The 21,149-nt window shown below is 38.1% G+C and overlaps 1 protein-coding gene across 1 annotated transcript in view; it reads left to right on the top strand.

Moving 5' to 3' along the window:
- LOC145984402 (prolyl 4-hydroxylase subunit alpha-2-like) overlaps positions 1-21,149 on the top strand; it is a 92,133-nt gene that overhangs the window by 21,468 nt on the left and 49,516 nt on the right. The window contains exon 3 of the mRNA XM_083118062.1: positions 10,663-10,814. Within this exon, the coding sequence (XP_082974188.1) occupies positions 10,663-10,814 (152 nt within the window). The remainder of the gene's footprint in view (positions 1-10,662; positions 10,815-21,149) is intronic.

Genomic DNA, 21,149 nt, shown 5'->3' on the forward strand with positions numbered 1-21,149 from the left:
ACATTTCGGACCCAATGAGCCCATGAATTGGAATTTAAAAAAGTAATGCTCATTCTATGAAAATACGATGATAAAAACAAGTTTTTGGAAGGTTTCGAACAGTAATGCAATCCCGTTGCAGGTTGTGTAAGAATTTAAAAGGAGGGGGGGGGGGGTATGACCTAACCTCCGTTGCCACAAGATTCTTCTTGTGAACTATTTGAAGAGTTTTATGAAAGACCTATCCAAAGGCTGGGGGATCTCTTGAGTCGTATGTGGTGAAGTGCTGATCATGTAAGTGTGGCAAACGGAAGCAAAGTCATTGTGGTTTATGTGAGGATTTAATCACCTGCACAGACTTTTGGGATATAGGCTGTATATGCTTCACAAAATTATTCAACCAGAACATGAACGTTTCTGCAATACTTGATTATTGTATTACCAATTGGAACAAACACCGGGCTACTACAGAAAACATCATCTCTTCTAATCACTGCGATCATCTTATTTCGTAAATTAAGTCAGGGGCTGCTCTCTTTCTAACTGTCCGCCTGTACGACGCACGTTTTACTTTTATCACCTATAGATGCGACATTGATATCTCTATGGTTTTCAAAATACGGTATGTTATAGAACAATGTACTGCCTTATACAAGGTGTTCCATTCGACACCTACCAAATGAACTGTGAAATGTCCGTACTTATCTGTGTGGCGGAAACTCTTCGACACAAACGAGAAATGCACTCCCGCTATCACATGTCATATTGCATACTGCGGAGAACCTGATAGCGGGAAAAAACTGCATTTTGATTGATTGATTTGGTTACTTTACGTCGCTTTTCTGCCACTTTTGGCCAGTCGCGACGGCGATGATATGAACACAAAGAACAACCATACCAAGGTATGGATTAGAACCTGGAACCAAAAGAACAAAATAAAATAAAACAAAAACAAACGGGGTAATAAAGTATTCTTACCTAGTGGGAATTACGCAGATCACCGTACGTACGGGATTACCCTCCGTTCAGAACTATCCGCCTCTCCACTACTAATTTCACCAACTGCAATTTCAAATTTGAACATGCTAATGAATGATCAAATTATATCGCTGAATACAATATTGGAAAACTATCACAACCAGGTTTTGAATGCAAAGAAATTTAAGAGCCGTTGTCTGATGCATCATATTAATCCACGGTGTGAATGTTGAGAGAGCATTGAAAAGCACGTTTGCATCTGCAAGGATTATTATGGCATCGTGGCACGTAGGACACACGACAGGTAAAGACTAAGTTGCATTCTTCATGAATCACGCATCTGCGTGTGACTGAACGCACAATGACTACGTGGACGAGGAAAGAAGGTCGCTAGCCTTTCTTCCAAGCGTTGCCGGGACTGTGGTCCACAAAATATCAGGAACTCCGAAGGAGGAAGTGGCACGAACTTAACAACAGTTGTTTGCAATGATTACGAAGTATTACGGATGCATTAGTATTATAATTATTTCCAAATTTATAGAAGTAACTGCATTCATTTAATTACCAAACAAGTTTTTCTTCTTTAATTTCATAAGTTTAGTATTAACAAGTGTAGAGTCAGTGTCGTAGCTAACGATTTTGACCCTCCGCCGAGAACCTTAAGAGACACTTCACTCTTAAATTACATGTAACTTAAATTTTATTCAGTTTGACCGTCACCAATTCCTGATTCCTTTAGAAGTGCAGTTGTGATGAAGCTAAACATTCAATATGCAATATTAAGTTAAGCACCATAGTGATGCTATCTCACTCTAGCCAAAAATACGTACACGCATTTTACAATTTTCCGTTGCTTCGTTGTTTACTTAACATTCATTCTTCCACCACCTTTTTGGTGGAAACATAATGGCGGCCGGGCAGGTCACTACTGTAGACACTTAACAGAAAGGCACTATCAGAAAGGATATAAGAAACTCAAGCTACAAATAAAGGCAGTCTTAAATGCCTCTTTATTGCATATTTAATGTGCCATCGTACTGCACACAAGATTTGCTACATTTCCACGAATAGAATAAACCGGTGCATGCCGGTTGGAACTCAAACTAAGATATTATGGTATTTTTTTCTTTTCATGTAAGCATGTTTTATACGCTTTTACCTTTCTTCACTTCAGCTTGATATTTTGACAATAAAATATTCTCCAATACACATTTGAATTTTTGATATACGTCGCTTTGCAGCCACTTTTGGACAACCGCGACGATGAGCATGAGTGATTATAAGATGAAATTGATGAAGGGACAGTCATATACAACTATACAGCTGTAACATAAAAAGGGCATTCGAGACTGCGCGAAAGGTGTCCCTCCCCTAATTGAATCTAATCTCACTAATCCTCGTTGTCGCGATTAGCTACAAGCGTCAGAACAGCGACGTAAAACAAAAATGCAAACTCAAATCCGCATGGAAACGTATCTGTCCCCTCTGTCACGTTAGAACTTTTTCCACAGACTTATTTCTCGGATTCTATACTCTATCCCGGGAATCTCTGGAGAAAAGTCGTTATGCCTGTGCGGAGCGAAGAAGTACACGCGGATGCAAAGGCTGGGAACTGCAGTCCCTCCCCCCTCAATCCTGTTCCCTCACACTTGTTCAATGGTCGAGCCCTCGAGAGTCATTACTTGCACAGACACTTGTTTTCATTCGCTCGCTTCAGAGATTCCCAGGATAGAGTATAGAACGGTACGTTTCCAAAACATTGAAAGATGCTGAATTATGAATTGGAAGTAACTTTGCTAAAACTGCGGCGTCTCCGTGAAGACTCTTTCAGTGGATAACCTCCATACAAAGCTTTAATAACGTGGGATGTTGTGTGTGCTACAATAAAAGAAATCTCCCAATTTATGTCAACGGTACAATGTTACGATTCGCTTTGTTGTCAGTAAAAATCAACGAGTAAACAACTCGACAACGAAGTTCTGAAATTTGTTGATGGAGTTACACATTGAAAGTTCTTACTAGATTCAGTTACTAACATGTGTTAGAACAGAGACATCAAATACAAATTTCCCTCTATCTAAATACATACTTCCTTTTCAGCTGAGGTTAGGCGAAAAAAATTTAGACGAAACGGGAATTTCCGTTTTGCCTAAAATGGTGGCAAGGTCTAAATCACGTGAACTTTTGCCGGGAAGCCATTGTGTGAAATGGTATCAAGCGGAAATGGAATACACACACTTAGGTAATCGTACCCGGGTTGCCCGTGAGGTAACGAGACGCTCTATCTACTGAACTACCGAGGTTCTCTCTTATATATGATGGAAAAAAAAATCAATGAGTAATGAGCATATCTGACGCTAACGTATCCTTTAGTATGAGCTATAAATGCGGTAACGTTCTTTCCTCTGTACGTCAACCCATTCACATAATATCTGATTTATCATATGCGAGATCTAAATAAGATAACAGATGCTACACTATCATTAAGAATTCATAACGTAGCTATCAGCAATTACCATCTCTTCTGGGACCAGATCAGTTGCCTAATTTCGTTAAACACCAACAAAAAACCGCTACTCGTAAATCATGTTGAGATAAAAGAAATGAAAGGATCATAGAATTAGTACACTCAATTAAATGCCTTTGCCAGATCGCTATTTGGAGTATAAACTATTTAGATGCAATATTTGATCCACATTTTATTACCACAGAGTTATATTATGCGGTATTTAAAAAAAAAAATCAGTGGGTGAGAGTGGAGTGATTCCAGTAACTACTCTAAAAACATCTGGATATTATACAAATTTTACATATAGCCCCCACCCCTAAAGAATCAAATTAATTTCCCCTCATCTCTCTTCAAATAGCACCTGATTATATTACAAAAGTGACGAATCCAATACACACAAACACAGGTACATTCACCATCTTTACTACCTTTAAATAATGCGACACTTAAGAAATGAATAATCACTAAAACTTTTTTAAAAATAAACATTTTTCAATGTAGTTTACACATCAATATTATACGTAAAGGTAATACTGAAGTTATAAACATATTAGTAGGATTCGCCTTCAACATTTATTCACCGTCTTGTATGATAATTCGTGTTGAAACCCCCTTTCTTCTGTACTTGTTGACATAATAAAATATGGATTGCTAATGATATATATATCTTAGGAAGAATCGTCAGTGTAGTTGTCTTGTACGTTGTTATTCATTGGTATTCACCAAGTGTTCAATGTATGATTCTCTGTACATAAATCAATACTATCAACCAGAAGATAATTTCTTTGAAAATAACTACTTTCTCATATTAGTACGCTATTTAAAGTAATATAGTATTTATACAACTTCTCCTTCTATGCACAAAATTATATATTTATTTGCATTGTAGTAATTTTAGTTCTCAATACATGATACGTTTTCATACATATCAGCTTTGTATTGCCCCGCTAGTACCAAAAAAGAGAAAGGTTGCCTCTGAAAAATTAGTGTGTCAGACAAGCAGTATTCTCTCACTTCTGAACTAACGTGTATTAATGGGCTTTTCTCCTACGTGCATTAACTATCGTTCTGACCCTTGCTGACGCTTCAATAAGGAAAGATCCACTGATTCTTGACTTCATTCCAGGCCGCCTGTCCCAGCTAATTCTTCATTTCTTTCATTTTTGAGAGCCTGCGAAAGTTGAAGTATATGCTCTTGGAAGGCGGACAAAAAGCGGCATAATTTTCGCATTGCTTGTATTCTCCACTAAAATTTTGCACATAGAAAAGTCGAGACAAGCTGATTTATGAAGTTGTGTGCAGTTTCTTCTCTGTGCTAAGAGAATTTTGGGGTTATTTTCTTCTTTTACTGTGACACTTTTTTTTACGATTGTATCATTTTTTACAGAGCTATAAATATACATACCATGGTATATTTTGTCCAATAGGAAAGAGTAACTAATTTTATTATTATTATCATTATAAACTTTTGCCAGGGCGTAGTATCACCTCCAGTATGACAGAGATCGAGAATGTGTGGGCCTTTACCTCCATACATGTGTCTTCATGGCATGGTGCAATGCACAGGGGATAGATTTGCTTTTACCTTTATTATTATTATTTACGAAAATTTCACGGACGGGTGAACCAGGCGAGTATTTTACAGTTTTGTCTGTCACAGCTACTGAAATTATATTATAGCACTGTATGAAATAGACATGTTATTTCTAAGGCATACAAAATATAATATTGACACCAATTCGCAGACCACTAGGCCGAAGACATGCATTTATTTATTTGCAAGCTCAATTTCCATTTCGAACGAGGCAATTCGAACAGCCACCTCGGTGGCCCAGCTCGTTCAGTGATGGACGCACGATCTCACTATTGAAGGTGCAAGACTTCCGTGCCAGAGTGGTCTGACAAACGTGCTACGAAGGCAGGGTCCAAGGTTCGAACCCTGGCTGAGGCATGTGTGTATCATTATTAGAGCCCGGAAGTTCAGGCATTTATTTTCGTTAAAATAGGCAGGCAAAAAGGCATTTATAATGTGGAAAATAGGCACTAAAAATGAAAAAAAGGCAAAACCCGAAAAAATGGCACATTTGGAAGTCGCTTACTTTTATATATAATTTCTGGCAACATGTTAAAATCTACATTGGGAAGAGCATTTCAATTTTCTCCGTCTTGATTGCACATAACTACAAGGTGTTTTTTTTAAGTTCTCAACATTCATTGATAGTCGTCTTGTCAGAGAGAATGTTTTTCATAATAGAAATGATCTTTCTACTTCGACAGAAGTTATTGGAGCGTACATAGAACAAGCTAATGTAGCTGGACTCATTTTGGTAACAGCATTTTCATCTTTTTAGAATATCACAAATTGTTTTCAATTGTTTCAAGTCCTGATTTGCACTCACTACCCGTTTGCACTTTTCCGCAACAGCTGACCCCTTTTCTCCTGGCACTTCCATCACCTGCTGCATAGATTCCTCGAAGATTTTCATGGATGCTACAAGAGTCTCACCTCATTTTTCTAGCTTTGTAATTGTCTCTGGCAATGCACCATAATGTGCAAAAATAAACGACAGTTCATTCTTCAGTTCTGAATAGCACAGGAGTTTTTCACTTCACGAATTGAAGCCGCTTCATTTTCTGGATGAGCATCGATCACCTCACTGATTTTTTCAAGGTTGTTAGCATAATATATAGCTGCTGATATCCAGGTTCCCCATCTTGTCAAGACTGGTTGCGGAGGAAAACTAAGCTCAGGCACAACTTCCTGAAATTTTCGGGTTCGAGAGGGAGATTTCAGAAATATCTTCTTTGTGTTCGAAATCAACCTCTCCACTTCAGCAGTCAATCATGCACAAGGAAATATTAACCGAAAGGCAATATCCTAACTCAGCATGAAATACTTTTTCTCACACTTTTCTCCCTCAGCAATGTTGAAACATGCGTGAGTTCAATATTACTTAAATAAGGTGAAAATTATTCACATAATAAACGGAAGAAAAATAAATGCCAACATTTTTTTTTAAAAAATGGTCAAATTTCATTGAAAAAGGCAGAAAAAGGCATTATAATTAAAAATAGGCAGTGGGGTCCCAAATAGGCAAAATAGGCAAAATGAAAAGGCTTCTAAAACATTCGAAACAACATAAAAAACGTATATCCGGAAAAATTTTATCAATATATGCAGTAAATAAAAAGAGGCATTTTGCCAAACTTCCGGGCTCTAATCATTATGTTCGTCCCATCACCTATTTTATCTTTCATCCTCAACGTTAGGATGGGAAAGAGTATATAGATCTTGCTCAGGATAGGGACAGATGGAAGGCCTGTGTTGCTGCAGCCATGAACACTCGGGTTTAAGAAGGCTAGAGAGTTAGTTAGTTAGTTATTCTCAACGTTGCGATTAACCCAAAATATAGAAAAGCTACGCAAAATAGAAAGAACACAAAGGTATCCAGTTCCAAGGGTCTGGCGTGACTATCCCTTCATCATCTTCGACATTACGATTAGCCAAAAGTGGAAGATAGGAGACGCAAAATAAAAAAAAATACAGAACAAATAAAGAAATAAATATTATATGGTGTGGCGTCATGCTGTTAAGAGACTTCACCTGGGCTCTTCAAAGTTTCAAGGGCGATAAGAACAAGAACATTTCGTAAGTTTCAATGGCTCTGGGCACCACAGTATATAGAAAGTCCAGATAGAAGCGAGGTAAGCAAGAAAGTCCATTAGCGCTTGCATGCCCAACCGGGCAAATATGGGTCAGGAAATGGTTTGTAATCCATTACCAACTCATCCCTTGCCGGTGAGTTTCGTAACAAAACGAACAAAAAAGAAGTTCTCGGGTCAATGAGATGTAAATCTATGATTTTACAAGGTATCAAGAAATTACTATTAAATTTACATCATGTATACAAACTTACTGACCGTTATACGATTATGCTCTGTCTTTACAACCAGCTAATAGGTTGATATTTCACCTTGTGGGTAAGTGGAATTCGTTTTCTTAGGTTCGGTTGTTGGTAATTCTCTTTACATACTTAACGCAGGGAGCGAGTAGTTGCTAAATTGTCTGACAATGTTAAATCAGAATCTAAATTTGAAACCAAACAAATCATTAAAAAAACGCTAAGTAGTTGTTAATTTGTTGTACGTTTTAGTAATAAGTAACTGACTTACTTGTCTTTTAAAAAGTAGTACATCATACACGTATATTCACAATTGCTGAACTAAGTAATGGTTACTTCTGTAATGAGTAGCAAGTCTTCACTGCTTCCCATTACGGCCAATTAGATAAATTAGTTTTAGATTTTTCTATTCTCACACATTGGCCAAGGTGTCCTCAGCCGGCCTGCATAGTGCAGTAGTTAGTGTATCGCTCATCGATGCCAGTGGCCTTGGGTTCGGATCCCTGGTAACGTATGATGATTTTTTTTTAATTTTTTTTTTCAACCGTACTTCGATCGGTTCACTGTTACGACGTAAAATGTTTGTAAAAATATTAAATAAAGGGTGTCGCCATCAATAACATCTTTAGACGAGTGTCCAGGGAAGGAGTTGCCAATATTAAATGTAATGGACAATGTACTTGTATGCGGTTTATTTTGTAATATAAAGTTGCTTAATTTCTGCACCTTTCTTAAAAGGATTAAATTGGGATGAGTCCGTTTTGTATTGACAGTCTCAACGACTCATTATCTGGGACTTCACTTTTTCGTCAACTGACAGAACAAGGTTTCTGTTATCCTGCAATCTTTGCAATGCTTTATTAATTTTGACAAATTTCTTCTGTAAATGAGTATTATTGCACGAATTGTTATTGACTTTGTCTAGGAATAAGCTGGTTATGAATGTATGCTGCTACATTCCATCTTTGCGTCACCTCTCTACCTTCTTCTCTAGCTAATAATAATTTATTACATTATTAATATTACAATTGTAAGCCTTCAAGAACCTCTTTCCAGATTTATTTATAGATAGGTGCCTGCCTCATCTCTCAATCTCTTGCCTGCCTTTTTAAAAAATATATAATTGTTGCAAAGGTGAGGATAATTGTGGTTTATTGATATCACTATTGCAAACTTCTCCATACACTTATTCTTTTGTCTTAAGTTCTACTTTTCTCCAAATTGCAACAAAGAATAATCATAGGAACTTATAAGAATACAACTATGTCAATTAACTCTTTTGAACAAGGCAATACTTTCTTTCGGGATACAGCTTGAACCTCGTCATTAGAATATATTGTATTGTTGGGCTGTAAAATGTCGAAAGCCCTTTCTTTCTTCGACAATGGTCATCCAACGTGACGCTTTTGTTGTCTCGTAACATTACACACCAGAATATTACAGTGAGGAAGATGGCCGTGGTAAATTACTCTCGTGATGCGCGGATTCAGGAAAATGAACAAAGCATACACGTGACACGGGATTGAAAGAATGGTAAAATGCTATTCACCGCTTGATGGTGTGCAATTGTTTCTTCCCTCGTGACTGTAATAATATTAAGTAGATAGCGGCAGCGAATGTTACTAATTTTCAACAGAAAGGGAAAATTCTTATGGATTTTATCTTAAGTGCGCAACTAGCTTTGCGAGTTGATAGCCTTTGCAACGCTTCATGCTGAGAGTTCATGAACATGTTAAAGTACAGAATAGGTTGATCACTGAATTATACAAATTTTTGCATTACTTTCTCACTGATCATTTTAGGTCCAAGCGAATAGCAATCAACGAAGGTTCAGAAAACTAAACCACAAAGCGAATTTTGTTAAACAGTAATGTATATAGGAGTTACGTATATAAGTACAGCTTAGGCTGTGAGTTGTTTTCTGCGCTTCATTATTAGTTCGTACAATTCGTTAACTTCCTTAATTATTACTCTCATATACATAAATTACTCATAAAATATTAGCATAACTTATCATCTATAGCATAACTGAAATAGATAGTATTTCTGCATTAAATCCGCCAAAGTAAGAAGTTTAATAAACATTGCACATTTCATTTGAATACTTCAGACAGTAAACAAACTATGCAACGAATTAATTATTAACAGTCTTCTAAAACAATTTTAAATCACAAAACTAACTTTCTCATTAAATTTCAATAGCTTTTCCTCGCCGTTAATGGTAAAAAAATCCGTATGGGATGCGAATTGATTTTACAATGTTATTTTATTTTGTGAAAAACCTGATGTATAGGATGTAAACACATCAACTGATTTATATTACAACTGAACACAACCATGGTGGAACCTGAAGATGTTTTCAAAAGCAACCGTATCGTGCAAGGCATTATAACTTAAGTTTCATTTGAACTCCTGTGAAATTTACCTCTTTGTATTCAAACTTGACGGCACTATCCCCCAGAGCAGTCACCTGTCACTGGTTCCACTCTCATTGAAAGTTCTCAAATTTCAACTTGATCATGCAAAATTTAAACACACACTATTATTCCAATTTACGTTTTCTGTTCAATTTTGTATTATAATGCTGTTTTAGAGTTTCTGACTTCTTTTCATTTAGTTTCTGTTGGACTTTTTTCTGAGTTGGATAATTTCTACTTCGGTTCTTTCACGTCTATTTCTTATCTATTGACAGTGATTTATCCACCCACCCCCAACACAGTCTCAGATTTCCTCAACCTCCCCGTAACATTTTTCTCAAAGGCCCAATTTGTGGTTGTGTTCTACGTTCACCTTTATAGCCCCTGAATATGAACTGATGAAATGAAGGGGAAAACAGTGTTACATTACATCCATGTCTTACTCGGAGTTCGAATCTGGGGTTTCTGGCTTCGTAGAACGTTACGCTGACCACTCCGCCAAGGAGGTGGGTGACGTTCAAATGCTATGTTGCTATATTAACTAATTCTGGACTTGGTAATTTCTCGGAAGTGTTAATTAATTAAGAAGTTGCAAGGTGTATGGTCACGAACACTTTTGGGTTTTAACGATTCCATTAACTGTCAGTGAAGTCGTTACAATCCAGAAATGGCCAAAATATTTCACTGAAAAATAATACTACTATTTCAAACAGTCTCTCTACTAGACTTTTCTGCTAATACTGTTTGTCACTGAAAGAAGTAAAATTTTGCTGCTGCTTTTGAATAATTTCAAATCACAGCATTTCTTATTGCAATTCTTGCAGTGAAGACTATTAGTGACCTCCACAATGAATACGTTGTTTCTTTTGTGTTTCAGATATGTGACTACATATCGACAAGTGCAGTCTATAGATAGAAGTTCAAAATTAGTTTCTAACCCCATCGATGCTTATTTGCTTGTGAAGCGGTTGACTGTTGATTGGGATGACGTGGGAGGCGCTTTGTGTGCTGAATCCAACCATAGTCGAGGTAAGTGATACATGTTTTTTTTTTTTCTTACATTCTGTTTACAAAGTGGAAATAATATACCGTTCTTTGGTTCGTTAGCTTCAGAGCTATGTCCAAACCAGAAGCTGTGACATCCTAGCACTGTTTCAATATTCTACTTGTGACACTATGTTCAGCGTAGATTGTAAGTTCTAGACTGCGAATCTCTGATCTCATATTTGTTGAAGGCAATGTGACTGTCCACGTTTCCGAATTTCTCTCAATGCATGCGTGACCATCTACCATCCCATTTTACCTCTTCCATTTGCAATCATTATTCTTCCTTCTCCATTATATTGAAAATATAAATCCATGACGTTAAACAAATTCAGTGGCGTTCCCAGGAAATTCGTACAGGGCCATAAGGGAAGGGGCATGACCAGTGGCGTAGCGGCCGCCCCCGGAACCCCCGCAATGCAGGGGGGCCCTTAGGTGTAGGGGCCCCGCAATGTCCTATCGCTGTGCTCCTGAAATTTATATCATCCGAGAAATTCAACAGATAATGTAGCTTGTAAACAAATCGATTTCCGAAACAGAAATCTGGTTCCCAGTAACATTTCATTTGACGACGTCAGCGATAATAAGCAGTGGCTTAGTTAAGTTAGTTAAGTTGGTGTTTTAAGTCCACTTTATGCACAATAAGGCTAATTGGGACTGGACCTACAGCTTAAAGTGGGATCCGAACCACTATGTGCCTTCACCGGGTATCGAACCCGGGACCCCTTGACTACAAGGTGACGACGCTACCACTGCGCCATCGGGGAGACCCAATAAGCAGTGGCGTATTGTCTCGGGCAGTGGGGGCCGGTAACTAGACACATAGGTTCCCTCCGAAATGCAGAATTACTTGCTCACAGATGGCCATCGATAGGAAAATATCCTTCATCTTATGCCTTTATAGTTACGAAGTTTGTCGTAAACGTAGTGTAGTGTGTCGATTATCTACAGTTATGAATCCAGTAGAAAGATTAAGTTGCTACATAATAAACAATCAAATTCGGTAATTCATGACGTATTACCACTAATATTATTTTTACTCTTGATATTTAAAAAAACTTCCCATCAAATATTTTCAAGGGGGGGCCCCAAGCTTTTTCATATTGAAATAAGAGCTGAGACACATTGTCCCTTTGCCCTAAGGGCCAGTACTCCCTCTCCTGCTACGCAGAGTATACAGTGTACAAGTTAAATGTCATCATTATTTTGGAGGATTTTGTGAAGTTCATTTCTCTTCCATGTTGAAATTTTGTGGACATTTCTGTCGAACCAGTTTTTCTTTCCCAGGGTATTACGATTTTGTGATCTACAGTGTTCGAAGTGAAAATTCGTAGCTGCGAATTTCCTTGTTCGAGTTTGAGATAGAAGGAAGGATCCTTGCACGGATCAACTTGAAGACAATACAGTAGGCGTAGGATGCAAATTATCCTAGCTATGGGGGATGCTCCATGATTTTTTCATAACGGGAGGATATCATCTGCCTGCATCCTCTCCCCCCTCCCCACACGCACACTTCGAGCACTGAAGATCTATTAATAATACGATTCTTGTTTCATTAAAAAGCATGTACGTTCAATGGTCTATCGGAAAGAAATGGCATCCTTAAAAATATGAATAATAATAATATTGAAATCCACTAACACCAAAATTAAACACAATGCCCGTGTGGTAACAACCTTTTGGGGTCTCCAGTCCTTCCAATCGGCATTTCATTGAATAACAAATTTTCAGCAAATAAAGTCCCATCTCCGCTATATTATCTCTATCTCAAGACTAGAGTCCGCTGCTATTTCTTCGTATCAGATTGCAATTTACCTTGTGACGTTAGGTCACCACCGACAATCTAGAGGTCCAGTTCAACCCCCATAACTGTAATGATAAGTTTGCTTGAGTATATTACTCACTATCAGTATTAGAAGGCTAATGTGAGCGGCTCTTACGTTGAATCTTGACCTGGCGCAGACGGGGGATGGCTTTTGAGGCTGAAGGCGCATTCACCTCTAAGTCCAAAGGAGGAGTGTTTACTATCCTTTAAAAAATAACCAAACACAGTATTTTTTTTAAATATTTGTGTATCATATGTAACCTAATTTTTTATAGAATAAATGTTTGGAGCAAAATATACAAAGCATCGCGAACAAAATATTTGACTGCGTGAAGCCTCCCAGTTCTCCAAAAAAGAATCTTGGCTGTGCGGCTGCGTTGAAGTAAGATAAAATGTTTCAAATTTCTTCATCCAGTTATTTATCAGAAAATTCAATCATCCTGATTTAGTTTCGAGAAGGTAATACATTTACATAATGTAGGTCGATAAAAAATGCGAGGGAAGAATATTTGGGGTAAAAATTAATTTCTTGGTGGGGGGGATTAGCTAACTATTGTATGCCCGCGCACTCGGGCATCATGTCGAGTTTTTTTCACTAAGGGGGGTGCAATATTTTACTTGCAGGGGGGCCACAGAGAAGTGCGCTACGCCACTGGGCATGACTTTCTTTTTTTTAAAAGTCAGTGCTATATTTTACCATATTTTAGAGCATCGAGCATTCTTCTCTTTTAAGGAAAGCTGAGGTAAAAGGATGTTAGAACTCCCACCACCCACTTGGGCACGCTACTGGTCCAATTATAATAGGAACAAGGGATCTGGATGTCAGTCATTTCTGCATTTTGATTATTGCTAGAACGACAACTCAATTTCTCTAATGAACAAAGAGAACCCCATTCAATTTATTTTTGATGAGTTAATGGGAACACCTAACTTAATATCTTAAACATGAGGTGCCTGAAATCTGTCATGCGCATTGCTCACAAGTTAACTCGGACCTCGTACAGACACGTCACAAGAAAGGCGTAACTATGCTCCTACATTGCATACGCGAATGATTAACGTGTCGAACAATTCTTGATAGCTGATATTAAACACATTATCAAACATTTTGTTTGGGAATACTTCGCTCTACGTATATTGGCGGGTAGAAGTTGACTCCAAAATGCTCACAAATTAACAATCCACGGAGGTAAGCTGCATTCAACTATATGAAATTAATTTTTCGGAATACCCATTACAGATTACTAAATACATATTTTGTATTATAGATCTGCTATATATTATTGTCCCCTCTTTGCCGCTAGGGAACGGACAATTTCCTTGTCAACCCCCCCCCCCCACCCAGTACGATGCCATTGGAAAAGCACTATCAAATGTTAACATTGAGCAATATAAAAAGTATGTTTTCTTTGATTAGTGCTTCAATAAGCATATTTTGAGTACACTCCAACTGGTTTAACATAAGATCAGATACCTGATATTAGTTCCCGATGCGAGAATATCAACAAAGGAGACTTTTCTGCACGTCTTCCTTCATTTTATAGCCCCCCCTCCTGTATTGCGCCTTCAGTTAAACTTTCAAGAAAGCCAATAGTTAACAATGCCATAATAGATGCATGCATTTTCTTGCAATTTTGGAAAATTATGTCACTCATAAGTTACTGCAAACGAATTGTCGACTCTTTTATTTCCCTCAGTTGCCTTTCCTGCCACTCTTTCCAAGCGCTACCCTCGTGATAGCTGCTGGGCTTTCACTTTTCAAAAGGGCAATTCGAAGATGGAACAGTGACTAGCAAATCCATAGTCTGGATACCTCCTCTTAGCAAACCGAAGCAAAAAAAGAAAATAATAAAAAAAAGTTCTTGTGATCTTTCAAGGATGTTCCTTCAACATCTCTGTTTGAAAGAGGTTTGTCAGTTGCCACTCCCCCTTTCGACTTTTAATGCCCAAAGCTAATGCAGTCGTTAGTGTCAGATGTTCCAGATACGACTGGCTCCGCAACTCACGAATGCCATGCATTGAGAGTGTGTGCAGTACCCCACCTCTCCATAATCCTAACAAAACCTTGTATTTCAAAAAGAAAGACAGAAAAGTTCGAAAACTTTGCGGTGTATCGAGAATGGATGGAGCTCTACCTCCGCGCAGTCAGTGTACCTCTTCATGTGGGTAATTTTACTTTATAATTCCCATTAATTTATTGTAAGACAATGTGTATCACCAATTTCAGTTGAAATATTTGTTTCTATAGTCAATTTCCAACTTAAAATGACACTGTTGCTACTGCTTTTATTTGTAATTACTGCAAAACTGAGTTTATTTCACTCGTGATGATGTTCTGTATTGGTTACTATTTTCATAGAATATTCACTGTCTTATGATATTTAAGTGTTGATCAAGTTACGGTCGAAAAAGTCAAAGGTCAAACTTCGTTTTAAGCCTATGTTATGCCTAGATAGGCTATTCGGGATTGGACCTACAGCTCAAAGCGGGATACGAACCACTGTGCATTTATGCTTCCTCCAGAGATCGAATACGAGATTCCTTAATTACTAGTCGAGAGCTTAAACCAATACACTATCGGTTAAGGTCTTTAAATTAAGGTCAAACTTTCTCTCGATAGTAAAAGCTAAAGCGAGAATGTTTAAATTTTTGTTTTAAGTCCACTTTATGCACAGAAAGGCTATTCGGGACAGTTTAAAGTGGGATCCGAACCACTGTGCAATGTGACTTCATCTGGTATCGAACCAGGGACACCTTGATGAAGCGAGTAAGTCATGGAGTTGGATTGGATTGATTGGGTGTTTTAAGTCCACTTTATGCACAGTAAGGTTAATCGGGACTGGACCTACAGTTTAAAGTGGGATCCGAACCACTTGTGCCTCCACCGGGTATCGAACCCGGGACCCCTTGTTTACAAGGCGACGACGTTACCACTGCGCCATCGGGGAGGCTATAAGTCATTGAGCAATTGTATGTCTTGCCATACAGTCCCGATTAGCATATCTGTGCATAAAGTGGACTTAAAAACAAACTCAACAGTTGCAAGAGCTCCTATAGTTCAACTGTGCAAGAAACATTCACAAAATGATTGGATCGAATTTCTACAGACGTTTGAAACCGACGATGACGAGAAGCGTTTGTGAACGAAATTGGCTCGAGAGTGAGTTTTCATCGCTTGTGAAGCCACAATCCACCGGAACAAATTATCAATGCAGGCTTACATTGTGGTTAACTTGTTGATGATGTTATCGGGACAGGCTGCTTTTCACGCCAAGCCCAGTGTACAAAACGGAGGCTCCTTTTCTAACTGGACGACTCTTCATTTTCCATGGTTACATTGCGAGATGTCACATCTTCTTGCCCGTGAAAGATGCGGGGGAGTAGGCAACAAAATCCCTTTGGCAAATCTTCTACTTTCACTTTTCTCTTATTTTGTATCGGCATGATTATCCCTTAACGAGATACGTTTGAACCTTTTTACGAGGTTATGCTCATCTTCTATGGGGACAAGAGGATGGTAAAGAGACGTAAATTTGCCTCTGGCATCCGTGTCTGAAGTATGTTGTAATTTACTGATTGCTTTGTTCTTTTTCCTTCAACTTTTTCTCCGAGAGTTGTGCTCGGTAAGTGGTGCGTAGGCATAGGCGTGCGCACGGGGGAGGCAAGGGGGGGGGGGCAAATGTCCCCTCTAATCATAGACGTTCGCAGATTTTTTCTACGAAGGACAAGCAAGGTATTTTTCCATGGGGCATATTACCACGATAATAGTGTTGCCCCCTCAAAAAACACCTTTTGAATTTGAAATTATCGCATATCCCCATTATAATAATTAATGTAAATTACAATGACTGAAATCAAATTATACGTGTGAAAATGTACTTTTAGGTTGACATTCGTTTTCTAAGGGTTAGATGTGGCCATCCTTGTCCCCTTCCAGACGTCCATGCCCCTATATTATATTTTCACCTAGAAATTTAGGATAGAGGAATCTTATCGCCGTTATTAAACGATATTATACTCAAAGAAAATGAAGTATTTTCAAGCCGATGAAAGTTCAAAGCAACTATGGGGGAAGGGGTGCAGTGGCGCAACTATAGGGGGTATTGCCCCCTTCCCCAACCTTGGACGGAAATCAATTTTAGGGGGGCAAACATGAAGTAAAGGATAGCAAGACTAGTAGAATCTAAGAGTAGCAGGACAAAAGGATACTCAAGATGGAATTACTTTTCACGTCTTTCTTGCATTATTTCTTCCAGACGGCCAAGAGCACCTCCCTGGGGCATAGAGCTGCATTTGCCCCCTCGATTTCAAATTTTATACAAATAAAAATACATTTCGTAAAATTTTTTTGCTCGCTTCGATCGCAATTTCTGCTATTCTTGTAGTATTGTCAAGTTCAGAACCGTAGCTAGGGGTCGGCTGGAGTTGACCCTGGACGCCGAACGGTCTAAATGAAAAAAAATAATTGTAAAAGAGAATGCCATGGCGCTCCATGAAAATTTTTGAGCCATATTAAATTAATATTCTTTTCATTTTGCTTAAATTTGGATCTGAAAAGTTTCTTGTTCGGTTCGCTCGCAATTTCTTTTCAGTAATATGTACATTGTAAATTACCAGGGAGAGAGGTAAGAACAACCAAGTACTACTGCTAAACTGTTTTCTCTTAAATGCATGAACAATTGTTTTGAGGAAAAGGAGCGCGCACATACGAGAGACAATTTATATCATTTTTCCTGTTGGTTTGTTATGGGACGTATGAATTGATTATGCATGTATGTGTGTATGTATGTATCAGAGGGTCTGCGCACGCCTATGTGCGTAGGGTAACAACAAAAAGGAATCAACTAATGAAAATAATCGAATAAGTCTAATAAGGGACTCTTAAGATAAGAGCTAGTCTACGTACTTATGCAAATTTATGCAAATTCCTGAGGTGACTTAGTTTCAAATCTCAGCTAAGAGTGGCTGTGAAACAAAAAGTCTCTCTTTAAAGTCTACTTTGTGCTTCGATAGGCTAATAGGGACTGGGCTATCCGTTTAAAGTGGGATCCGAATCTCTGTGCTATGTGCCTCCACCCTGGATCGAACCCAGGGCCGTTTTATTGCAGGTGGCTGTAGAAATTTGTGATGTTTATTTGACTAATTTGTTTACATAATTTTCCTGTTTCAATATAACTAGAATATATGTAACAGTTATTCGTCCGATATTACAATATTGTAATTCAATCTGCATCTTCAATATAAGATTTGACAGAATGCAATGATAAATGTGAAAATGCAAATAGTGAACTGACTGCTATAAAAGTAATATTGAATATCGCAATAACGATTTTATCGCTTTGGACATATTTTGAAAAATATAGGTTTTATTGATATGATACTGTTAAGGAGCTTAGTACAAATCTGGTTGTATTCAAAGCTTCTGAAGAAATCTAATTTTCATGTGAGAAACTTTACACTTGGGAATAGAACCTTTTTAAACGACGTTCTTCAGATTAAATGTACACAGAAATTCCACTTATAAGAATGCAGGAATCTTTTAATGAATTGAATGGACATACTTTTTGTACAAACCGTCCACTTGGGAGCAAAATTTTGTAACGTTGTCCTTTCTGATTGTATTAGATTGCAAGTTATCTTTGAAGTCTTGTTTATCAGGGATTCACACGTTCAATTACCGATGAGGACAAGATTGAGTCCCGAATATCCTCTCCGAATTGGGACACATTTCAGTGGTTCCGTTCCCACTTTATGCTTTGCAAAGCAACCCCCCCCCCCCCAAGTTGTCTCATTGTCACCATGTTAAACCACAGGAGAATCCCCCAGCTAGCCCTGAAGCCAGGGAGTCGTAACGTACCCAATTTGCGTTACACGGTACGTTCCATTTTGTAGGAGGAAGAGTATGGTTCAACTGCTGGTACCCATGTAACGTAACGAAATGCAATATCTTATAGAGTGACGTTACAAGGAACGTAACAAAATGTATTATGGTAGATATTAACGTTATAAAGGAACGGAACGAAATGAGCACATTGGAACATAACGTAATATGCAATATGGTATATACTACCGTTACAAGGACCGTAGTAACGAAATGCAATATGGTATATACTAGCGTTACAAGGACCGTAGTAACGAAATGCAACATGGTAGTAAATAACGGTACATAGGAACGTAATGAATGCAATCCTCCGTAACGGAATGAAGTGAAAGGCAATATGGTCAATTAACGTTACATAGGAATGTAACAAAATGTAAACCACTGCAGCGGAACGGAACAAAATGCAGTTGGGTACATACCATCTGCATAAGGAACGTAAATAAATTCAGTATGTTAGATGTTAACGTTACAAGGAAAGAACAATTCACAAATGTTAGGTAGTAACGTTATAGGCGCGTGACGAATATAATCTATTTAACATCAAGGAAGAAAAAGGAATAGCCCAAGTCTCTTACCTTTCAGTATATCGTATGGGATTAATGTGTAATAGCCGTTAAAAATATGGTTGTTTGTAAAAAAATGAATTTCAACCAGGGTTGATAAAGGGTCAGGAATTTTAAATCAATTCAATTCCGGTTCAGCAGGGAATATTAGCAAGCATAAATGGATCTGGACCGTAAAGAGCCTTTTTATGTTTAAAATATTTCAATTCGTTCCAGAAACCTTTTCTCCGGATCAATTGAAATACGGCACAGGGACCTTCTTTCCGGATCAATTTAAAGACTGTCTAAGTTCCATATTGAAATGAAAGAATACGCAACTTGGACCGAATTAAAACTGTGCGATAAAGAAGGTTCCGGTCTTGTTGCGGAACCCAATAGAACCCATTAGAATTTATGGGTTCGTGGACGTTTAACAATCCTGATTTGAAAATTACATTTTTGGCTCGAAATTGAATACAGCTTCCAACTAGTGTAGAAATGAGTAGTCATAGACGTGCGCACGGGGTGCAAAGGGGGGGGGGGGCACATGCCCCACCCCCTAATCATTGACGTCTGCCGATATTTTCGACGCAGGGACAAGCAAGGTATTTTTCCATGGGGCATATTAACCAGATAATAGTGTTGCCCCCTCAAGAAACACCACTTGAATTCGAAATTATCGCATTCCTGCATTCCCATTATAATAATTAATGTACATTACTATGACTGGGATCAAATTATACGCGTGAAATATATACTTTTAGCTGACATTCGTTTTCTAAAGGGGAGATGTGGCCATCCTCGCCCCCTTTCAGATTTCCATGCTCCTATATTATTATACTTTAATCCAGAAATTTAGGGTTGAGGAATCTTATCACCGGTTATTAAACGATATTATGCTCTTGAAGAAAATTAAGTATTTTCAAGCAGATGAAAGTTCACAAAGCAACAACGGCGGAAGAAGGTGCAGTGGCGCAACCACAGGGTGCAGGGGAGATTAGCTCTCAAACTTGTAAGGAAATCAATTCTAGGGGGTTAGGGGGCAAACATTGAACTATAGAAAGAAAGGTTGCAGAATCTAAGAGTACCAAGACAAAAGGATACTGAAGATGGATTTAGTTTTCACGTCTGTCGTGCACTATTTCTTCCAGACGGTCAAGAGCACCTGCAAGGAGGCACAGAGGAGCAATTGCCCCCTCTTGATTTCTATCTTTATACAAATATAAATAAAGTTATATAAACTTGGACAGTTGCTGCTGCTTACGGCGTACGTTTTGCCCGTGTAAGGTAATATATAGATGTATTATTAATTTTTGAAACCCCACCGTTCATTTATAAACACACTGTATATGAGTCATTGTGAATTCGAGTCAATTAAAACATTTTGCGTTGTTGGGAGATTATCTATTAGGATAAAATTTGGACATAATGAATCTAAGTAGAGAAAATGCAACTTGTATATCAAAATTGCCATGTCCAACTGATCTCCGAAAGTAGTGTTTAGCACGTCACATTTCAAGTATATTGTAATAATCTTCAATTAGGCCAAACGTTAACGAACAAAACAACATTTATTTAACTTATAACTTCATGTTATATAAACTACATGAAATACATTTAACAAAGACAAAAGACAAAATACAATCTCTCTCCAATTCGACTTGTTCACAGTATCTCTTCTAAAATTTTTATCTTTTTCTTAACTTCCATCATATATGATTGATTGATTTGAGTCCACTTTATGCACAGTTAGGCTAATCAGGACTGGACCTACAGTTTAAAGTGAAATCCCAATCACTTGTGCCTCCACCGGGTATCTAACCCGGGACCCCTTCATTACAAGGCGATGACGCTACCACTGCGCCATCGGGGAGGCCATTTCAAGTATAGTCCATGATTGTATCTAGTAGTATATGAACGAGATGTGTCCCTCCATTCAAACAATACGTGGCTTGTCCCTATAAGTGTGTCACTTATAAATTAAGTTTCCGAAAGCAGGTATTATGCATGAACAGAACAAAATATACTCGTGAGAAATTACAAAAATTATAAGTAAGTTCGTGGCGGGAGTT

This window comes from Lepisma saccharinum, chromosome 2 (genome assembly GCF_977018435.1).
Source record: "Lepisma saccharinum chromosome 2, izLepSacc3.1, whole genome shotgun sequence".
NCBI lineage: Eukaryota > Metazoa > Arthropoda > Insecta > Zygentoma > Lepismatidae > Lepisma > Lepisma saccharinum.